The sequence below is a fragment of the Myotis yumanensis genome, unplaced genomic scaffold (genome assembly GCF_028538775.1).
Source record: "Myotis yumanensis isolate MYYU_CA2020_CCGP unplaced genomic scaffold, mMyoYum1.0.hap1 SCAF_3, whole genome shotgun sequence".
NCBI classification, from domain to species: Eukaryota; Metazoa; Chordata; class Mammalia; order Chiroptera; family Vespertilionidae; genus Myotis; species Myotis yumanensis.
In genome coordinates, this window is record NW_027223754.1 from 67693911 (window position 1) to 67717590 (window position 23680).

Consider the following 23680-nt stretch of genomic DNA (forward strand, 5'->3'; position numbering starts at 1 on the left):
CCCTCCAATTAAATTGAATAGCCATCTGGATCAAATGACCTGGAGGCTTTAAATCCAGTTTGGTGATGGGTCTTTGTTATTAGCCTCTTGCATGGCGATGATCTGGGCAATTTGTGGGCTAGGTTCAAAGGTCCTTTTAAACACTGAAAACCTGTAATTTAATATATGGGATTAAGAACACGGCTGAATTTCTCTTTGTTTAAATTATATTAAAAGGAAATAAGAAAATGTCTATCTATATCATTAAAATAAAATAAAATTCATCATTCATTGTCTTCTAAATATTGGAGCTTGGGGTGGTTAGTCTCTGTGACATAATCTCCTCATTGATAATAGAGCTTAAAGAAAGAATCTACTAGTAATGTCCCATTCAACTCTAATATTCAGCAAGTCTATCAAAGGTTGAAGTCACCAAAGGGAAAGAGATTGCTACAAATGCTTAGTTGCAAGGACAATTTTCAAGCCTAGATTCCAAACTTTTAAAATATTTTTTCAGCACCACAGAGGGAGATGAGAAGAGACCTAATATAATTTAAAAAGAAGGAAACAATACATGCACACCTATGTTTATTGCAACATTATTTACAATAGACAATATTTGGAAGCAGCCCAAGTGTACATCTGTAGATTAGTGAGTAAAGTTGTACATTTACACAACGGAATATTATTCAGCCATAAAGAATCTTAATCTTTGAAACAGCATGGATAGATCTAGAACAGTGGTTCTCAACCTTCTGGCCCTCATGTTGTGACCCAACCATAAAATTATTTTCATTGCTACTTCATAACTGTAATGTTGCTACTGTTATGAATCGTAATGTAAATATCTGATATGCAGGATGGTCTTAGGCGACCCCTGTGAAAGGGTCGTTCAACCGACAAAGGGGTCGCGACCCACAGGTTGAGAACCGCTGATCTAGAGAGTAGTATGCTGAGTGAAATAACTCAGTCAGGGAAAGACAAGTACCATAAGATTTCACATATATGTGGGATTTAATGAACAAAATAAATGAACAAACAAAATAGAAGCACTCACACACGCAACAGAGGGACATTTATCACAGCAGGGCTGGATGAAAAATGGAAGGGATTAAGCAGATAAAAAAAACCCTCATATACAGACAACAGTATGGTGATTACCAGAGGGAAGGGGGTGGGGGCGGTAGAAAAGAGTAAAGGCAGGATAAATGGTGACGTAAGGTGACTGGACTTGAGATAATGAACATACAATAAAATATCTGGCTATTATGTTATAGAACTGTACACCTAAAACCTATATACTTTTATTAGTCAATATCACCCTAATAAATTCACTAAAAATAAAATAAAATAAAATAAAATAAAATAAAATAAAATAAAAAGAACAAAGGATGAAACACAGGCAAGAGGGATTCAGAGCTACTGAGCTCAGTGTCAGGATTATGAATCATGTTTATGTTGATTTCTTATTTATTTTTATGTTGAGTCTTAAAAGAATCCAGCTACCTTATCTGATTGTTTCCTTCTGCTTCTACACACACACACACACACACACACACACACATGCACGCGCACACACGACACACACCTAAGCTCCTATCTAAGTTCCTACACCTTAGAAGGTGGGGAAAAGTTAAAGTTTACTCTTTAAAGTGCTTTATAATTAAATTATTACAGAATATTTCAGATTATGGGATGAATTTAAAATTTTTTCTGTAATGATGTACAAAAATAAACACAAATTAGTGTTGATGGTTTTATTTTCTGTTTATCCTAGGGCTCTGGGTAATCAAAATAGTAAGAAAAAGATACCATAAGAATAGTGGAGCAGAAATTTTTCTATGTTGAAAAACTTCTACTCATTCTTGTTAGATCCCTATCCTATATTTTGTAAAAGCTTAAAATTGTAATAAAATACTAATGTAAGATCACAAAGATCCATGCTTTGATATTATTGAATTTTAAGTTAAGAAGCAATAATTATAATGTGAGTGTCTATTTCTCTAAAATTATTTTATTTAAATAATTTATTATCTTGATTTGCAAGTGGATTCCTAGTATCAGTCTTGTGGTTTTACAATATACATATTTTTATTAATTTCAGAGAGGAAGGGAGAGGGAGAGAGATAGAAAAGCCAATGACGAGAGAGAATCATTGATTGGCTGCCTCCTGCATGTACCCCACTGGGGATGGAGCCCACAACCTAGACTTATGCCCTGACCAGGAATCAAACCTTGACCTCCTGATTCATATGTCCACTCTTAACCACTGAGCAATGCCCACCAGGCTATTATCAGTGTTGTTAATATGAAGAGTATTGTTTTATAAAATGTTTTCTATATATTATTCTATCAATTTGAAATATTGTCCTCCTCCATTTTATAAAACTACCATGAACTTAAATATTAATCCTTATTTAGTTGGAGTAAATAAGTCTATTTTGATATCATTGTATAATAAAATTGTTATTACCTGGCAAAGAATTATCATTCTGTATTCTTCTAAAGAACAGAGTGTAGAAAACAAACAAACAAAAAACATTTACTGTTTGGAGAGTCCATCACTACACACCTGAACTCCCTTATATCTTAGGCTCATATAACTTTTCTTTGTACTTTGATACTAATAAATTGGACATATGTTGAACTAATATGTTGTTCTGTAGTAAGTTAGTTTTAGCACTATGTATTTGGCACTCTTTCATAACTCCCTAAAAATTTCTAACCAACTCAAAAAGTACATTGACTTATCTATTCTTAAGCATTAGTTACCTAGAATGAAAATGAACCTCATCATTTTCCTTTCCTGAAGTCTTTCAATTCAATCTGGAAACATAACAAAAGACTCATCTTTAAATCCAAGTGAACACATCTAATGCAGGACCTCTTTCATTATGTTTGGAATTTAAAATATTTTAGACAATCTATTTTTGTGTATTGAGAAAAATTTAGTTTCTGTTTCTCTTCAAAATATGAATACAATTAAGTGAAAAATATATGAAGGGTCTCAGGGATTTTATAACAACAAATAATATAATGAACTACAAAACAATTTTCTTACTTAAAAACATAGAATGCATAATTCTGATTAGCCATGGCATTGAAAATTTCTGTTATCATATTCCTTGAAAATGTTTGGACAGAAGTTAGTATCTCTCTTTAAATGTCTAAGGAGTTGCAAAGGCCTGTATTGCCTGCAACCATTTATTTAAAATGCAAAATTAAGTTGCAATGCACAATGCCTACTGGCATTAATAGAGTTTTGCCCAAGCAATATAGCATATAATCCTTTTGTAATTTAAAACCTTTCAATGTATTATTGCTCTGTGAAATGGCTTTACAGTAAGGTAATAATACAAGGAAGGGAACAATGGAGAAATTGTAAAGTATAGAACATTAGTGTTTGAAGTATATTTTCTGAGGGATTTTATTTCTATGCATGCCTATAGCAACTGGGTCAAAAGAGGTGCATAAAACTAGTATACCATCCACAAACCATTTAAAGAAAATGTAATGTGCACAGAGCAGCTAGGATTTGTGGTCCTCATGAAGACGGTTTTGCATTGCTCTTCCTTGGTGAATAATGACCTAAAATTTTATCCAGTTTACCTATATTAAGTTAGAGAACTTAGTAGTAATTTCTTATGAAGGAATTTATGTCTGGTTGTGAGGAAATATATGGGCTTACACTTGCAGTTATTTATTTAGCAAGATTCTGTTCTTATGCATCCACCACGTCAGAGCCTCTGCCTTGACAACTCTTGGGCACACTCAGTGTTCAATTCACAGAGGGCTGCTCTCTGATTGCACATTTAGAGGGAACCTATGGAGTAACATGATATAGGGTGCTATTGTTAAATCCTTAATGGAATTATTCCAAATTCTGCATGATTACAAACGTACTTTTTTTCTTTCTCCCCACTCTAATTAAATATTTTATTGAGAAAAGGAGGCAAAATTCAGTCTCATACAAGCATTTTCAAAAATGGAATACTTATTTTTAGAATACTAGTATATCTCTACCTCTATTTTTGACTTGTGAATAGTCCCTTAACAAAAGCCTTGAAAGGCATTGCATAGGAGGAAAAGCAACTGAGCAAGCATTCTCAGGAAATGGACACCATATGCAATTGCTACAACTTTGTAGTAACCAAAGATCTTTATGACAATACATTGCTTTCAAATACCACTTAAGCAATGATACACGGAGAGAAAGCAATTTCTTGGTTATGGTACTTGGCATCTATACATTTTATTAAATTGTTACAATTGTTTGAAAAATGTCAGCCAGCCTATAATGGAAACCATTAAATTCTGGAGTAACGCATGCAAAAGGAATTCCTAACCAAAGAAAAAGAAGTAAATGTTTCATCTGGTACTTCATCTTGAACGACTTACTGAATTTCTTGAGACATTAATTTCACATTTTTAGATATTTTCCCAATTCTTTTTTTTTTTTTTACTTAGGTGTGTTAATATTTTTCCTGATTATAAAGTAGTCCTAATATCTGAACTCTTTTAGAACAAATGTGAAATGTATGTAATGAAACAGTGAATTGAGGTAAATGTTATACTAATGCTTTAAACCTGACCTCCTTGCAACAACAAAGTGCACAATAAGAAATACAACTTTGGCCCTAACCGGTTTGGCTCAGTGGATAGAGCATCGGCCTGCGGACTGAAGGTTCCCAGGTTCGATTCCGGTCAAGGGCATGTCCCTTGGATGCGGGTACATCCTCAGTAGGGGATGTGCAGGAGGCAGCTGATCTATGTTTCTCTCTCATCGATGTTTCTAACTCTCTATTCCTCTCCTTTCCCCTCTGTAAAATATCAATAAAAATATATTTTATAAAAAGAAATACAACTTTGTAGCTGTTAGTATCACTCGATCACACAGACCTATAATTGAGGAACACCAATTGGTCTATTTAATGGTCAGTGCCAAAAAAGTATATAGATTTTATATTTTCTTAAATCCCACATGGCGCAGCCAACTTCTCGCTTTCATTGAGCAGTAGTGACTACCTTTATCTGTCTAGTCTCTCTGCAAACCTGGGATTAAAAGGAGAAGGCTTACTGACAGAGGAGAGAGTGCTATTGTGGAAGGGAGGAAAGGAGGTATATTTGGGACATGGAAAAGGGGGAAGAAAAGGTCTCTGGACTGAAAGAATATCGGGAATGGAGATTGTGAGAAGGATGGAGGAGAATTTCCACCATGTGAGAAGGGTTAGCAGTCATTTCAGGGAATTTTAAAGCATATTTGGGTAAACTTATCTACAAAGTGTCTGCTGCCTTAGAAAAATCACGAGGGTGAACTTGGCAAAGTCTACAAGTAGGGAAACATTGCAGGTCCCAGGAGTTGAACAGGAGCACATTTTTTCATATATGCAATAGGTAGATGCCCATGGGTCCACTTAGGCTACATATTACTGTAAGGAAGTTTCTTCCTGACATGAGTTTCTAAGGGTCCAATTGGAGAAACAAAGTATGATGGCTAAACCCACTGCTTTCTCTGACGCTGCTACTACAAACACTCAACCTATGGTACTAATGGATTTTCTTTCTGTGATAGCACTTGTGATGCAAATGTAGGTCTTGGGAATGCTAATTTTGCAATGATTTTATCTATTGGAGACAAAATGAAACAAAAAAAGAAAACAGGTACAAAGAATTTTTCACCTAGAGAATTAGAAACCAAAACCATCTAGGTGAATATGTCATTGTAAAACTTGTGCATTAATTCATGTATTCTTCCATTTCACTTGAAATATTTTGAATATACTCAGTAATGCTCCAGGCACTATATTTTATGCTGGAGATAAATTACCAATGGAGGACCCCTTTTCCTCATGAGGTGAAAGAAAGTAGAACTATAGATACAGGGAGTAGAGAATGACCTTTTAGCTGTAGTACTATAAAAGAAAAGCAATCATGTTCCTTACCTGGCTTTAGAAAACCATAATCGACTGGAAGAAGAGGATTTACCTAGAGCCAAGTCAGAAAGAACTTCACACCTATGTAGAATATTTATTTCTGGAGATGCACAATTACAGTTTGTAAAGCCCTTTCATAACTATTATTAAAAATCTCATTGTGGATGAAGCAGATTTTTTAAAATATGTTTTTACTGATATTAGAGAGAGAGGAAGGAAGAGAGATAAATAGAAACATCGATGAGAGAGAAATATCAATCGGCTGCCTTCTGCATGCCCGTTTTGGGAATCGAGCCTGCAATCAGGATTTGTGCCCTGACCAGGAAATCAAATCAGTGACCTCTTGGTTCATGGGTAGAGGCTCAACCACTGACCCACACCAGCCAGGCAATGAAGCAGATTTTTAACAAAATCATGCTAATTCTTTTTCTATGTATTTACTTGTTTTCAAGTATTTGAAAAATTCGGGGACAGTTAAGAGAAATAAGAAAAATACTTGTCTCTGATACCCTAAATTAACATATGCTAATATTTATGTCTTCAATTTTAAAAAAAGTGTATTCTTGTTTTTAGAGAAGAGAGGCAAAACAACTAAAAAAACAAATACTTCTATAGACTATAGATACAGTTGTTATTTCTTTTAAATCCTTTTGCAGTTCTCCTTTTTTCTCATTCTACTTTAATAATCTCCATCTTAAAATTTATATGCATTCTAGTCCTCTATATTTCTGTGATTTGACTAGCTATTTATATGGAATTGGTTTTAAAATTTATATTGCATCTTTATTTTGAGTAAAAATATATATTACCTATGCTGAATACCTACATATTCAACAAAATCTGATGAGAATTTTCACTTTGTTTTGCAAATATATTTAATGATGACAGAAAGATAAATCAATGGGTAAGGATATCTATATAATAAAAGCCTAAGTGACCATTATGGTGGATCAACCAGAACAACCGGTTGCTATGATGCTCACTGACCACCAGGGGGCAGACACTCAGCACAGAAACTGTCTCCTGGTGATCAGTGTGCTCCCACAGCGGGAGTGCCACTCAGACAGAAGCCAGGCTCATGGCTGGCGAGCGCAGCGGCGGTGGTGGGAGACTCTCCCGCTTCTGTGACAGTGCTAAGGAGCAGCAAGCCAAGCAGTAAGGAACAACAAGCAGGCAGGCAGTAGGGAGCGTGGGGTCCTGGACTGCGAGAGGGATGTCTGCCTGCCAGCCTAGGCCCGATCCCTGTGGGATCGGGCCTAGGCTGGCAGGTGGACAATGCCCCAAGGGGTCCTGGACTGTGAGAGAGCACAGGCCAGGCTGAGGGACGCCCCCCTCCCTTCCCCCAGTGCAGAATTTCGTGCACTGGTCCTCTAGTAGAAGATATTAGTGAGATGGCTGTAGATACAGACTCAAGGCTTCCTGATTTTAGGCAGAGTAAGTTTTAGGACACTAAATTATTGGAACAAATTTTTCGAATTAATAAGAACCTACTAAATGAATCCCGTAAAATATGAGCTTTATCAGTTTCTAGAAGCACTAAAATAATATGTGCTTTGAGATAAACATGTTTAGGAATGTTCTAAGAGTTCTATCCTTGTCTGCTTATAAGTGAGAAATTGTCCATGTGTCTAATTGAGAATGTATTTTAAAGTCAGGGACCACTGGAGAACATACTTTCTGAGAAAATACTCAGGCCTCATCTGCTTCAGGCTTCTCAATGTTAACAATAACAATGCAAACAGTTAAACTATTCCATAAAGAGAACACGAGTGGTAAGAAAAAAACCCATTAGTTTATGTTGTCCAGGAAAGGTAATGACATAAGTGATCCAGAAGGAAGGAGTTATCAGGGTATAAAGCAAGATTAGGACTGAGAATTGCCCTTTGATATGCTAATGTGGGCATCATTGGTGATCAGGATAGAGCAGTATCAGGGGCATAGAGATGGTGAAAATTTGATACATGTGGGCTCTCCAAAGTGATGTATGGAGAGACCTTACAGACAGCAAGTATAGACAGTTCTTTAAAGTAGCTTCTTTCTGTAAATGTGAATTTCTTATCAATCTACAGGGCTTTTGTATCAAAAGTTTTACAACTCTTTATAAAAGGACTTCTTAGCTTCTTAAAATGGGTAGGAAAAAATTTTCAGATGAAGTAGTTAGCAACTAGAATTGTTATTTACTAGAAAATATAGAACAAATAATGCAAGGTTACTGCCTCTATAATGTGCACACAATTTATAACAGTGCCATTAATTCTTAGCAAACAACATTGATTTGTAAGAAGGTAGAAGGAGGAGTAGAATAACAGGGCATATCGCTGCTATAGACTTGGGTGGAAAATGTAAAGAACAACCCCTTTTTAGCAAAGAAAACAGCTGTGCCATTTATTTTTGTGATTATTTTCATAAAACTTTTGTTGCTTTTGCTACTGTTGATATTTTTCTCTTAATATCATGGCTGTGAAATGCTTTCTTAGAATCCTGTCAAAAATGAAAGAGCTAATATTCCTGGTAATGAGGCAGGTTTGAGCAGGTATTTCTATAGGTAGTTAAGGGCAATCTCCCAGGAACTGCATGGATGTAATGGGAGAGAAAAGACATATCCAAGAATTTAAATAATGACTATTCATTGTAGGTAATGGAAAACTTCAAATTGACTTTAAAATAAAAACAAAGTTATTTACAGTGATTTCCTTTAAAAAAAAAAATCCCCACCAAGAATATGTTTTACTGATTATTTTAGAGAAGGAAAGAGAGAGAGATAAAAACTATGTATGAGAGAAACATTCATCACTTGCCTCCTGTAGGAGCCCCCAATCTAGGTATGTGTCCTGATTGGTAATCAATTGGACTGGCAAACTTTTGGTGCACAGGACAACATTCCAACCAACTGAGCCACACCGAGCAGGGCCACAGCGATTTCCATTTAACATGATTGCTGTTGTTGAGTTCTGGACCTTTCAAGTTTGATTTACATATGTTTTCTGCAATATTCAATCTGATTGAACAAATCTAGCTGAACTATAATTTATTATATAATTATTCATAGCAAATTTGGCAAACAAATAATTTTCAGTTGGTGAAATATTGTTGAGATGCAGGGATTTACCTGAATTCCACAGTAGTATTTCAGATGCGCTCATTCTGCTTATACTGTAATCCCCTATGTAGGTTAGGAGAGAAAGAATGATACTAAAACTCATCCTTGGTACCTCCACTGTTTATGAAGCACCTTTATTTGGTAGTTATTAGTTGGCAGTCATTCCTTATATTAAGTCTATTCCTATAACTTTTTGTCGTTGGGTCTACTGTCAAATTTAATGCATTAATAATTTCTGTTCCCATTCTCAAATTTATAATCACAGACTTTATGGTTAAAGCACTGTCAGACTCACAGGCCAAATCATGAGAATTCATATCTACTAGTCTTTGCATATGCTGTTCCTTCTGGCATGAATTCATGCTGAGCCCATCTTTCAAGGCTCTGCTCATGTGTCATGCCCGGTAGTCCAGTTATTCTCTTCTCTGCCCCTTACCTTTCTATAGCTTTACATATTGTGGTGTTGTTTGTTTCTATATATGGTTTCACTGTTAGAGTGAGGGTATTACAAATAGTAAATGCCATATCTGGGTGAACCAATAAAATTTTGAATCATTGAATGTACTCAACAAATGACTAATAAAAAGTGAGTAAACAGAGTGGAATATGTAAATAAATGAGCAAATTAATGGACCCATAAGGGGGATATGACAGAGTAGTAATTGCCTAAGTCTTGTCACTTAAGGTGCATTGCCCTGGGAAATTCTTGCACAAAGGGCATTAGATACACCTGAACCTTTGTCTTTTCTACCTATTAAAGAAGGATTATGTTTTCTACTGCTCTTCAGAGGGTTCTTATAGATAATATATAAAATCTTGTATTTGCAGGTATAAAGTATTATCCAAAGATAGTGTGTGTGTGTGTGTGTGTGTGTGTGTGTGTGTGTGTGTGTGTTTTCAGGTTCAGAGGCATAATGATATGTCCATGAAAAAAATCCCTAGTCCATGATGGGTTAAATAAGGAAAAGGAGAAAGTGAGGCCAAAATTTACTATTAATGTCCAGAGGGCCAGACAAAGAAATATTAACCTCAACCCAGGGGTCTCATCTCTGACTGCACATTAGAATTGCCTGGATATTTAAAAACTATTTTTGCCTTAGCTATAAATTTCTCCAGTGCTAGTTGGGGTTTAGTCATGAACATTTTTTGGAACTCCCCAGGTGATTCTAATACAGCCAGGGTGCGAGCCACTGCTGGTTCACAGGAATTGAGAAAATGTTTCTAGGGAGAAAAACTGCATAATACATGAGATGTTTTTAAAAGATTAATCAGCATGAATAGATATGAGGAGAGGCGAGGGACAGGAATTGAATGATTAAAATGTCTAGGAACATCACAGATGAAAATAACTGTTTTAAGATCTAAACTTTTTTTTTTTTTTTTAGAAAGCTAAGGAAGCCAGTATTGAGAAATATCAGAAAGGCCTTCATAATTAACAGTGAAGTGGTTTAGACAAGCTTAGTGTCATTCTAAGAATTAACACTGGTAGAGCAGCATTTTATAAACTACATCTAAAAGTTGCTTAGGTTGCAAGCAGAGGTTAAAATGGCAATTGCCATTAGTTTAGTTACCCATAAAGAGTTCCTAGGGGAGGTAAGTTTTAAACAGGATTGGTGGATATTGTTTGTGGAGAGGACAGGCATAAAATAATGTTTTTCATGCCAAAAGTTTCTAATATAGTTTTGGGTTTGAAAGTCATGGCTTCCTAGTCTTCCATATTGCTACTTCTCTTAATCAAACAAGCAAACAAACAAAAAAAACACATGGTAATTGATATATTCAAAATGTAATGAAGAATGTCCTGGAAATCTTTTTAATTTTTTTTGCCCCTTCTATGGCTTTAAAATTATTTCAAAATAATTACAAAACACTTAAAAGTGTAATGTATTTTAAAATGTATGTAAATATATAAAATGGTAGTCTTTAAATAAGAATATACTAAACTCAATGTATTAAAGTCTACAACTTATTTTTCTTTATAAAATGTCTTTGATAGCAAATTGTTCTTTGGGATGGGGAAAGTTAAATTTCATTAGTGGACAGAAAATGAGACACACTAGTTTGAAAAAAATATTGTTTTTCCTACTTATGCCATAAAATTCGGTGTGCTTGTTGTAGTCTTATGGGAGAGGAATGGTTATATTTCAATGATGAATCCATTGTGGAAGCACTACAATATCTCCTATTAAAGAAATCTTAGAAATACCAATGTGATGTTTAATAAATGGTCAAACAGCAATACTTATAAACACTCCTTGTCTTGAATCTAACAAGAGATTTAAGGAAGAAGGAAATAGGATAATAGAAAGTATATATCTTATTTTATATAAAAACTCATGAGGAATATTGAAAAGAGCCATCTTAGTATTTTAACAGAGAAAGGCCAAGTCATAACTTAATAGCTTATGTTTTATAATTCACATTTATTTCCAAATGAGTTATTTTAGTTAACCTGTTTTGAAGTATATATTTGGTGCAGGAAAAAGTGAAGTAATATTTTAAGACCTTAAAACTTTTTAGTTTTTCATGTTTATTTATTTCAAATGCATCATTTATAAAGGCCATGCATGTGGTAGATAGGGTATGGAACATAGTCTCAGAAAGCTGGGTAGAAGCCCAACCTTGTTAAAATATTTTTATGCTTCATTTTCCTCTTCTGTAAGTGGAAATAATATTTATGTCACAGGTTAACATATGGCGAGAGAGAGAGAATATCACTCACACATAGTAATGTGTGAGTTATCAATGACTTTAACTATTAAATATAAGTTTTAGCCACTAAAATCATAAGCATAATAAATCAATATTGCTTTTAAAATAGTAAAGCAAAAATTTTGGTTTTTTTCTTCCTTGGTTTTTTTATCTTTTTTACAAAGGCTCAATATCATCGCATGCACTATGAGTGTAGAGTCAACCTTTGTTAATTCAAATTGTATTCCTTAATTAGTTTCTTAGCAAACAACCATGTCTCTCAATAGACACTCTAAATGTGGAGTAGTTTGTCACAATTATTTGGTGATCTCTTTCAGTGTAACTCACACAGCAAAAGTGACAATATTCCTGTCACTCCTCAGAAATGTCCCAGCTCTGCGGGCTTCCACATGCAGGAGAATGAAGAAAGCCATTGCGAGGTAGGCCGCATCTCCATGGAGACCATGCTAGTACTGAGGAACTCGCATTTGCATAGTGATTTTAAATCCTATAAGTTAACTATTATAAATATGCTCTTTGCTGACCTTTTCATGTTCATATTTTTATACTAGTACATTTTTAACAACTTTAAGTAAACAATTTTATGGGGGAAAAAGTGAACAATAATACTTTGCTTCTTTGGTAATGGCCCAACTATTGAATATACTATAGTGTTCTTGTCATTGGATGCACAGTGTTGATTTTTACCTGTTTTAGAGAAAGTAATAGGAAACTTTTTTTCTATTATATTTTTTAATTAATTCATCTTACTACTTGAATTAAAAGATACATCTTTAGTTGAAAGATTGATTTACTTCATCTCCTACACTCAAAGAAGATGGAAAAGACAATGATGTTTAAAATAAACAAGCTGAATTTAAATTTTTATTAATATTTTCTTTTTTTCTCAGCTTGAACCTTTATTTCTTTGTATTTTGAATTTAAAATAAGTCTTTGCTTTTCTTATTTTTATGAGTCTAGCCACTGTAAAATGTATTCTCTCTCTCTCTCTCTCCTTCTTTCCTTCCTTCCTTCCTTCCTTCCTTCCTTCCTTCCTTCCTTCCTTCCCTCCTTCCTTTTGTTCTTTCTTATTTTCTGTTGGGAGAGCTATTCCAGTACCAGTTATTATAACATGGCTGGATGCAGAAATCTGTTACCTTTCATTTTTTAAAAAATGTGGTACAAAACACATAAAATTTACCATTGTAATCATTTTTAAGTGTAAAGTTCAAAGAGGTTAAGCTATTGTGCAATAAAAGATCTGTATTTGTAGGAAATGTGTTTTAAGACTTAACTCTAATATTAATACATACATTTTTGTTTCACTTATTTTCCACAGCCATAAGATCATTTAGATAGATGATAGATAGATAGGTAGATAGATGATAAATAGATATGTATGTGTGTATGCATATATTAATGTATATTCTAGCTTCTCATTGAAGCTAGATTTTTTTCCCATTCCCTTAAAGTTATAGAAAATATTTTGATTATTATTAGCAGAAAAGGGTTTTTTTTTGTGCTTGTTTTTGCCAAGTATAGGGATCTATCATTTTCAGAAGCATTGATAGTAATATGTCTGACAAACTATTTTGATTAATACAAATTTTATTGAAAAGAAACTTCTTTATGTACAATCCATTAATTGAGGTAGAAAAGGGCAAAGTGATAATTTGGACAGTTTTATCTGCTAATTCTTCATCCACATATTTTTCTTTATGTTTATATGGATCTAAATATTTAAAAAAATTCTTCTAAGGTACAGCATATATTCATTTTCTTATTTTGGTTTTATTTTTGTCTTTATCTTCCTTCTCCCAAAGTCTTACTCACATGACAGTTGAGAGAAGAAGCATAATTTTTTAGCCCTTTAGGATTTTTCATCATCACCATGTATGTTTTAAGTGTCTAGAAGACAGGAGTTTCTTCCATTAGTCACCCTTAATTCATCCAATAATAATGCATAAGCCTTACTTTGCGTAATAATAAATAAGTTTTTTCCATAAATAGTCACAAATCTTTACAAAGTCTACCCCAAATGATCTGAAAGCCACTGAAATCCAAGTAGATTTCAATTTCTAAGAATTAGATACATATTTTATAACATATTCATGCCTGTGTTATTTGAGGAAAGAAGCTCTACTACCCAGACGTCTGATTGCTCAAGGTGGGATGGCTTTGGGAAAACTTTACTACAGATTACCTTATTTTTTGTAGAGAGTTTAAAAGGTCTATAATTAAAATAGTTTTCTAATAACCATGTGTTTTTATCCCTAGATATTATGTAAAGCACACAACACAGATTGTACAAGGTTTATTTAACTAAAGTTCTAAGCAATGGGACAAGAACAAAAATGATACTCAGAGCTACGGTATTAATTTACTAGTATATTATCATTCAAAGGATCTAAGAACAGTACTATTAAACCTACAGTAATATATTTCTAAATAAAATAGACAAAATTATATTAGAAATCTCTTATCCCACAAATTATCATTTAGCCATAATATTTCAGACCCATTCTAGTCTGAATGATTATAGACTAGGTCATCTATAAAATCCTATCTCTGTTTAGTGTTCTAAATCAAGATGGTGACAACAACCAATACTTTTGTAGCATGTACCTAGTGTCGGGGTCTATTTCAAACATCTAAAAAATTCTTTTATTTTATTATTTATTTATTTATTTATTTTTACTGATTTTAGAGAAGGGAGAGGGAGAGAGAAAGAGAAACATCAATGGTGAGTGAGAATCATTGATCGGTTGCCTTATTCCCACCCCACACTGTGGACTGAGCCTGCAACCCAGGCATGTGCCCTGACTGGGAATCAAACAGTGGCCTCCTGGTTCATTGGTTGACTCTCAACTACTGAGCCACACCGACTGGGCTATTTCAAACTTTTAATGTGCATATTAGACCATCATTTACATTTTATTCTTGATCAGTTAAAATTGCTTTTAACCATAATATGACTAGTTTCTTAAGTGTGTGTTTTTTAAATGCAGAGTGATAATCTCTGATGTTTCTTATAAAATAAAACTTGAGGACAGAAGTGATCCAGTTTTGGGGTTATATAAAGCATTCTGGGAGACAGAGTTTAATATAAATGTTTACTATCTGCAGACCAGTAACAAAGTTTTAATAACCTGTTTCTTAAAAGTTATTAATATAGTATTAATCATTCTTGAAAATTAATAACAAAAGGTAATTATAACCTATAAATTGGTGCCTTCAGTGTGCTCTTATTATTTTTATTTTATTGAATAATGTGCTAAGCTTGCTTAATGAATGTATATTACTATTTTTTTATTTTCTTACAAATTAGTCTTTTTTCCTTAAACAGTTTAATAAAGTAAAAAAGGAGGATGTTTATTGTTTTTACCATAACAATATTTAATTTTATAAAATTATACTGTTGTTTGAGTAGATCACATTTTGGATCAATTGATGTTGGTTAATCTGAATGAAGTTATAAAATTTGTATTATGACGTTAGATACAAAATAAAACCAAGACCTATATGACTAGCAAGGTTTTAACCACTCTTCATTTATTATTCTTAGCATATCACTCTTAACTTTGATATAACAATTATTGCTTATGGAGAAATATTAAGATCAAGTATTGGGCAAATTTTGCACCAGACACTATTCTAAGCACTTCATATGTATTATCAACCTTCATCTAATCTAAGATATTACTGAATACTTCACTTAGGGCTGTAAACACACCATTCAATATACAGATGATGTATTGCATACTTGAAAATTATATACTTTTATTAACCAATGTCACCCTAATAAACTCAATTTAGAAAACATGCTTTATTTCATGTACAACTAGGAAAAAAAATTGTATCAATTAAGTTCTGATAAGTTATTATTTATGATTCAATATGTATCCTCTGCTTTAAGATATGTTAAAATATAGACAAAATGTATGTTACCATTGTTAAAATATAGCTCATTTAATCCTGACAACAACTTCATTAGGTACTATTATAATTTTTTCCATTTTACAAATGGGAAACTGAGACAAGTAAAATTTACATAAAGTGCCCAAATTCACACAGATAATAATTAGTGGAGCTGAAATATAGACACAACAACATGGCTTCAGAAGCTGCAAGGTTAACTACTCTGTGATAGTTTTTTTAAAAAAAATCACAGGCTCTTTATCAAGAACCATAGAGATTACATATGCATACAGCTGACATGTAACTTAAAGATGAGAACATTGGGGTAGCTTGCCCTTGGTCACAGAGCTAGATAGTGATAGCCTAGAACCAGATTCAGGTTTTCTGATTCTGGAGTAACTACCTTGGAAGTGCATTCAATTTTTCTAAACAAGTGTCTAAGAAAGTTGTTCACATTTGAAATTTTTCTGAAGTTTGATTTTAAATTGAAGCTATCATGTTTAACTTTTCTCCTTCGGGCAGGCTTTCTGTCATTGGGTACACAGAGCGCCATAATGGTTAAAAAAGAAGCAAAGAAATGAATAAGTGCACATTGTTTTCATACCATAGATGCAAATTACCTTCACTACGCACCTTTGAGCCATACATTTTATTGCCATCTATTTCAAATAGATTCAAATAGCTTTACCCATGAAACAGCATAGAAAGTAAGCAGACAGAGCTCTCAGTACCTGTATTCTGCAGTCTGTAGGAAATGTCTCATAGCTATTGGAATTCACACAAGACTGCATTTCAGTATGAGTAGCTGTTCCCTGACACTGTTTTTGATGCTTGAGGCAGAGTGTTTTTACAAAATGGTCTAATGTACAGTGTATGAATTTTTGAGATAAGAGTTTTTCCTTGTAGCAATGAAATCTGAAAATCAATGTCAGATGGAAATCTTAACTCTAAGAGTTAGGAAGATTGGGGGAAGAGCTTTAAAGTAAGTGTGAATTTCAGCAGCCAGACGTGGAAAACGTGACAAGCTATCACAAAGTGTGAAATTCATGGGTGCAGATGGTGGATGAAGATAGCCGAGGAGGGACTGCTGCTCTAAGTCTCTAGACCCAAATTGGGAAGTCATTTTGATAAAGGAAATATTTCTGACCATTTGCAACACAGGTTTTGCTGGATTCAGAAAATCTTAAGAAGTTATAGCTGATTGCACAAACATTCCAATCGTGGCACTTGATAAAAATATTTGTTATAAAATATATCAAATGGAGAGTGAGAAGAGTGTGTCATAGAGAAAGAAACTAAATGTACAAAACCATTACTACCTCTGTGTCAGTTATTTCACATTTACAACCTTATTTAGGACAATAGTGTTCAGGTAAGCATTATTTCCCTCAACTAAAAATGAGACTATGGGTGTATGTTGAGCTTGGTCACACTAAGAGGTATGAATACACCAGGCTCAGTGTTTGTAATGTGACTTAGAACACCTCTGTTTTAATTAACATTACCAAATGTAGTAAGAGCAAAATGGTAACATTGTCCTGGGACTTTCACAAAAAAGGAGAGAGGTAAAACCAAAACTATTTTGCTTATATCTTACTTGATTTTTTTTTCTTCTTTTTTTTTCCCTTTCCTGGTCTCTTTTCTGCACGTATCACTGATTAAACTTAAATGTAACTAACTAGTCAGGGCCTAATTAAACAGGATTTAACATATTCATTTTACTATACATACTTGAATTTTTTTGTTCATGATGCATTATATAGTGATATTACCCATTAACTTTTAATAAATAAATGTATTCAGTACTTATAATAGGTATTATAGTTGATATCACCATTTAAATTAAAATAGTAGGTTTGCCATTTAGTTAAATGCATGTTATATTTGTGAGTAATAAAAGTTATTAATTTAATAGCTTTTCACTAATAATACTAAATGAATTTACAAGTCAGTTTATTTTTTACTTCATAAGAACAAATTTTTCTAAACAAATGGGACTACATCAAACTAAAATATGTCTGCATAGTGAAGGAAACTATCAACAAAACAAATTGACCACCTACTTAATGGATAACATATTTGCAAATGATACATCTGGTAAAGGATTAATATCCAAAATATATAAGGAACTCAAATAACACCAAAAAAATCCCCACAAACAATTCAGTTAAAGAATGGCTAGAGGACTTAGTTATTTTGTCAACAAAAAATGTAGAAGACAAACTGACGTATGAAAAGATGCTCCGCATCGCTAATCATCAGAGAGATGCACATTAAAACCCCAATGAGATATCACCTCCCACCTGTCAGAAAGGCTATCTATCTATCTATCTATCTATCTATCTATCTATCTGCCGGGAGCCGGTCCATCCTTGCTGCTTGACACAATCGCTGCAGGAAAGAAACATCTGCACAGCATATGTTTCAATGGACCTGGCATATATAGCATACTGTTCTTGATATATTTGCTTCCTTTAGCGCCATGTGTCTTAACCAAGGTCACCTCTCCGAGAAAGGTTGTTTCCCCAGGTGGAGATCATTCCCTGAGGTTAGGGAGGGGATACAACCCCTTAATTAGTGCCAGGCGGGTAGTTAAGCTACATAATCTTTACTCCCTGGAATGGAGATAAGAAACGCCCTAACCTTTGTAATAGAAATTGACAGGATTAAAATCGGCTGGTATAAATACGGATGTAACAAGACAATAAACATCAGATCCTGATCAGTTCCTAACCAGAACTCCGACCAGAACTTTGGCTGGAGATCCTGGCTAGAGGTCCTGACTAGGCTGCTGATCAACTGAAGGCTGTCTTCGTGTCATTCCTTCTTCGCCGACTCCGTCCACACCTTTGGGGACCCCTGGACCCGCTGGGATTGGACCCCAGCATCTATCTATCTATCTATGTATCTATAAAGAGTCAGGGCCCATCATATCCGAAACAACTGAACGGTCAACCAAACAGGCTGAGTGGGGTGACAAGGCCAGCAGGGGGGTTAGTGAGGGACGGCCAAAAGACTGAACAGTAGGCTGCATGGGGCAACCAGGCCAGCAGGGGAGGCAGTTGGGGGCAACTAGGCTGGCAGGGGTGGCATTCAGGGGCAACTAGGCCAGCAGGGGGGGGTAGTTAGGGTCTACCAGGCCAGCAGAAGGGGACAGTTAGGGGAGGCCAGGCAGGCAGAGGGGGGCTGTTGGGGGTGACCAGGCCTTCAGGGGTGCAGTAAGGGGTGACCATGTAGGCAAGGGGGGCAGTTAGGGGAGACCAGGGTAGCGGGACTGCCAGTTCAGGTCTAAACTGACAGTCAGACATTCCCCGAAGTGTTCCGGATTGGAGAGGGTGCAGGCTGGATTGAGCAAACACTCCCCCCGCCCCCCGTGCATGAATTTCATACACCGGGCCTCTAGTCATCAATAAATCAACAAATAACAAGTATTTGTGAGGATGTGGAGAAAAGGAAACCCGTGTGCACTCTTGGTGGGAAAGCGGATTGATGCAGCTACTCTGGAAAGCAATTTGGAGTTGCCTCCAAAATTATAAATAGAGCTGCCATATAATCAGCAATTCCATCCTTAGATATTTATTTAAAGAAAACAAAAACATTAATTCAAAAAGGTATATGAACCCATATGTTTATTGCAAAATTGCTAGTGATAGCTAAGATATAGATGCAACCTAAGTATTCATCAATATATGAAGATAAAGAAGAAATATTATTCCACAATAAAAAGAATGAAATTTTCCATTTGCAACAACAAGGCTGAGCCTAGAGGGTAATGTGCTAAATGCAATGTCAGACAGAAACTTCTTTCTTTCCTTCCTTTCTTCCTTCCTTCCTTCCAAAATATCCCACAAATATGTCAGAGACACTGTTATATTATATGCTAAATTCATCAAGCTGAGCATGTAAACATGTTTCTTTGTGTCTCAGATGGTATAGTCTAGGGGTCATGCTCTTAGATTCAGTGCTACTATATAGTGTAAGCAGTGCTAAAGTAAGATATGTTTAAGATTCAAGAAGAGCACATAATAGCAGAAATTTAACCTAATAGAGGAAAATGATCATAATATTAACGTGAGACATGAAGGAGTCCCCTAGGTGAATGATCAGGAGTGGTGTGATACTGTGGTAGAAAAATGAGTAGTTTCCTCAAGTAGACTGCATGTGTGAAGGCCAGGTGTTAGGAGAATACATCACAGGGTTGAGAAATTTTCACTGGATATTTCTCTTTTCAATCAGAATTCTTTCCTGGTTTCATTATCAAGACCTCATCATGCTTCAAAATGAAAGACTTTAAACTTTACATTACTTATTTAATGTGATATCTACATACATTTCTAATTATTGAGAACAATGACAACATAATATTTCTCAAAGTATGTTTAATATACTTGACTTTAGCATTTATAAAATGTAATTTTAAACTTAGATATGCATATTTATAGGTATACTTTTTATAGATTTGGATATATATATATATATATATATATATATATATATATATCAGAGTGGAAGGAAGAGGGAGAGAGAGATAGAAACATCAATTATGAGAGAGAATCATTGATCGGCTGCCTCTTGCATGCCCCCCACTGGGGATCAAGCCCTCAACCCAGGCATGTGCCCTTGACCAGAATCAAACCTGGGACCCTTCAGTCCACAAGCCGATGCTCTATCCACTGAGCCAAACCATCTAGGGCATAGATTTTGATTTTTAAATCAAATTTCATCTATAGTAATTGCACCTGTACTATATGTGAATATATAATTATTAGAAAAAAAAATCTGATGTAGTGTTGCACCTTTATATAGCTGTGTAAATCTGACTTTATAAATAATAAGGAATAGCCCCTTATTATTAAAGATCATATACATTACTGTATCCAGAAGCTAAATAAATGTATTTGAATAATGAACTCCACTGGAAATTCATGGAGAACTTTTCAGTTGAATTCCCTGTATTCTGAGCTGTCAAATTTTCCAACAGCTCAATATTTTTTTCAATTAGTTAACCCTGTATAAAGGATGGCCATCACCTTCTTCTACTTTTTATTAAACATGTTCTGCCATTTCTTCCTCACCACAAAGCAAGTGGACTTGGTTTTATTCACAGGAAGAGCTGCATTTGACAGATCTGCTGAGGGTGTCAGCAGCGGTCGCAGGCTTCATGGACATCACTAAAACTTGTTGTGGCCCAGCTCCTGCTAATGAGTTGTTTGAAGCCATGCTGTGTGCCACAGGCATCAGCTTGTCACCAAAAGACATCTTTGCCATTCAGAGTGACAGCCTTGGTGCAGCTGTTTGTGGAGGGAATGGCGTATACAGAGAGAAAGGGGAGAAACTTTTAAATAAGTGACAGCCATAGTGTCTTTCACGGAAGGATCCTGAAGATAATAACAAAACGAGCAAAATGTAGAATATAAAGAGGTGTAAATCAATTACCTGGTGAATCAGCATGGAAACCACACATGAAATGACAATAAATAACACCAGACTGTGAGAAGGAGAGAAAAATACAGCTACCTCATAGTTTTTTTGTTTGTTTGTTCTTTTGTTTGTTTGTTTTTTAACTCAACTGAATTGTATTTTCTTGTGGTTAATACAGGCAGGCATTTGCTTATGGAACTAACATAGAAGTGTGGGGTTTTCAGTGGATTCTGCACATCTTTGGGTAATAATGAGGAAGCCTGCCAGAATGTTTCTTATTTCAACTCCTCTAGAGTACATGCTCACAAAATGTATTGGGATGCTATATATCACAGGATACTGAAGAGAATAAAAGTTGGGAGGAATAAAAGTAATACCAATATATGTGAGAGGATTATAGAAATGGAAGATATAGAAATTTAATATAGGAAATGATAACTTCTTTTTAGAAAAGTATACTTATATTGAAATAATAATGAATGAATTATTTTATACTTATTGATGATTGAGAACTATAAGATCATTTTTAAATTACTATTTTAGGATTTGGAAATCTAAAAAAAGTCAAAGTATCTATTGTTAGAAGACCATATTGACTTAATTCAATTAAATCAATATTTTTCACAAAAGCATTTCATATCATAAAATACTCATTGTAATTTCCAAATATTCAGTAATAATGTTTCTATAGCGAATACCTAATATTTCATATAATAAATTGAATTGTCTCTATATATTGTAGGATTTGTAAATATGTTCTAAATTATGATGTAAGTTACATAAATTCTGATAAAAGATTTAAATTTGAAATGGATTTTTGGATGTTTTGTATTTTTATATAATATAAATATCACTATTTTACTCTATAGACATACCATGATTTAAAGGAGGACTTATTAGGTATTGCTTGGTATATCATCAAATTCTGGAAGGAAAGGTAGTGGAATTATAGCTACTCTTCTTATCTGTTCTATAGTACATAAAATTGTAGATAGATACAAGAATGTTTTACCTATTTAAAATGTTTTGAGGCACTTTTTTATGCAAAAGAAAAATAATACAAATAATATAAAGTACATAATCTCATCTTTAACTGCATTTTAGATTTTATTCTAACTTTATATAATTTTGAATTTTAAGATATTAAAACATTTAAAAATAGAAGCATCATAGAATCTCTCTAATTATTGAGAAGGAGTTGTCTGAACTTATATTTTTTCCTCTAGATAGTTCAAACAATAAATGTCTCTGTGTTGTGTTGCATGCATTAAATATTGATTAAATACAGAATGAATTAAGTAGAGACCTCTTTCAATGTCATTTTACTTCTTCAATTTTAGAATTATAGGAAACCTAGAAGAACATTCAGTGACTATAGCATGTCATGAATGACATAGATGGATTCTGGGCTAAAACCACCAGGGGAGCCATATTCAGCAGGTCAGGAATGGAATCTGAATCTGAATTTTTGAAAAAAAAATTATGAATATCTAATGGGTTTTATGTGTAAGGTGAACAGGATGACTGAAGGCAGATTTTAAATAATGATCAGTAAATTAGGTCATTAATAAATTAGTGTCTTGCAATTTGAGTATCAGTACCAGCTTTTTCTTAATAGATAGGAAAAGAGCAGAATAGAAATAATTGTATAGAATTGAATAAATAGGTTATAACAGAATAGATTGAGGAGACAAAGAAAGGAGATCAAGAAGAAAATAGAAGAGAATAGAAATATTGGAGTGGATGGCATATCAAGTCATTAAGTATTATTGTACATATCATTTATTTCAATTGTGTATGTTTCTGTAAGTGTGAGTGTTTATACTGTGTCTCTATGTAAAATGGATGGCTTATTATTGGTCACTGTCAAAGTTTGAAAGCCACTGTTCATAAGTAGCTGACACATACCACTTTTAATGCATTAATGACTTCAAAAATGTTTTGATTATATTAACTGAATGAACAACTCTTCAAGGTAAAATTTCCTATAACTCTGGTTTATAGTTGAATAAAGGAGAGCAGAGAGAGGCAAATGACTTGCACACTGTTACACAACAAACACGAGACTGTGGCAACATTCACTTCCAGAGAATCTAGTATAGGCTGTGCTCTTAGCCACTGTTCTAACCCTTCTGACAAAGATGGTGGCAGATCCAGGATTTGTGACCAGCCTCCTGACTCACAGTATAATATAGCACTCTTTCACTTCATCAGCTACTGCTCCTGTTAGCCTAAATCCCAATCCCAGGTCAAAGTTTATTGGCCTCATGGATCATTTGTCCCATAAAATGTTCCTTGGTAAAAAAAAAAAAAAATATATATATATAGCTGAGTTTAAAAAGTTCTTTCCTCAGTAATGCATCTTGGTGATTTATAATAGGATTAATGTATAACTGCACTTAACCAATTTTAAGTGAATATATTTTAACCCACTCACTGATAAAATAATTTGACTATAAAGTCACATGCAAAGAATATGTATTAATATATCTCATATAACTAAATTTTGATAAATGCTGGCCTATGTCACCTATAGGCTAAAATTAATTTTCTGAAGTTAAAATTAATACTCTCAACATTTAAGTAAGACCTCAATTTTTAAAATATGATACATGTCATAAAATAAAACAAAATGAGA

At 34.1% G+C, this 23680-nt stretch overlaps 1 protein-coding gene across 9 annotated transcripts in view; it reads left to right on the forward strand.

Moving 5' to 3' along the window:
- LOC139006587 (protocadherin-9) overlaps positions 1–23680 on the forward strand; it is a 929214-nt gene that overhangs the window by 344488 nt on the left and 561046 nt on the right. For 3 of the 9 annotated variants that reach the window (XM_070408966.1, XM_070408970.1, XM_070408968.1), the window contains one exon: positions 12042–12143. The exons of 3 other annotated variants lie outside the window; for them this stretch is intronic. In XM_070408966.1, the coding sequence (XP_070265067.1) occupies positions 12042–12143 (102 nt within the window). The remainder of the gene's footprint in view (positions 1–12041; positions 12144–23680) is intronic. 3 more of the 9 variants (XM_070408967.1, XM_070408969.1, XM_070408972.1) reach the window with 1 other exon arrangement.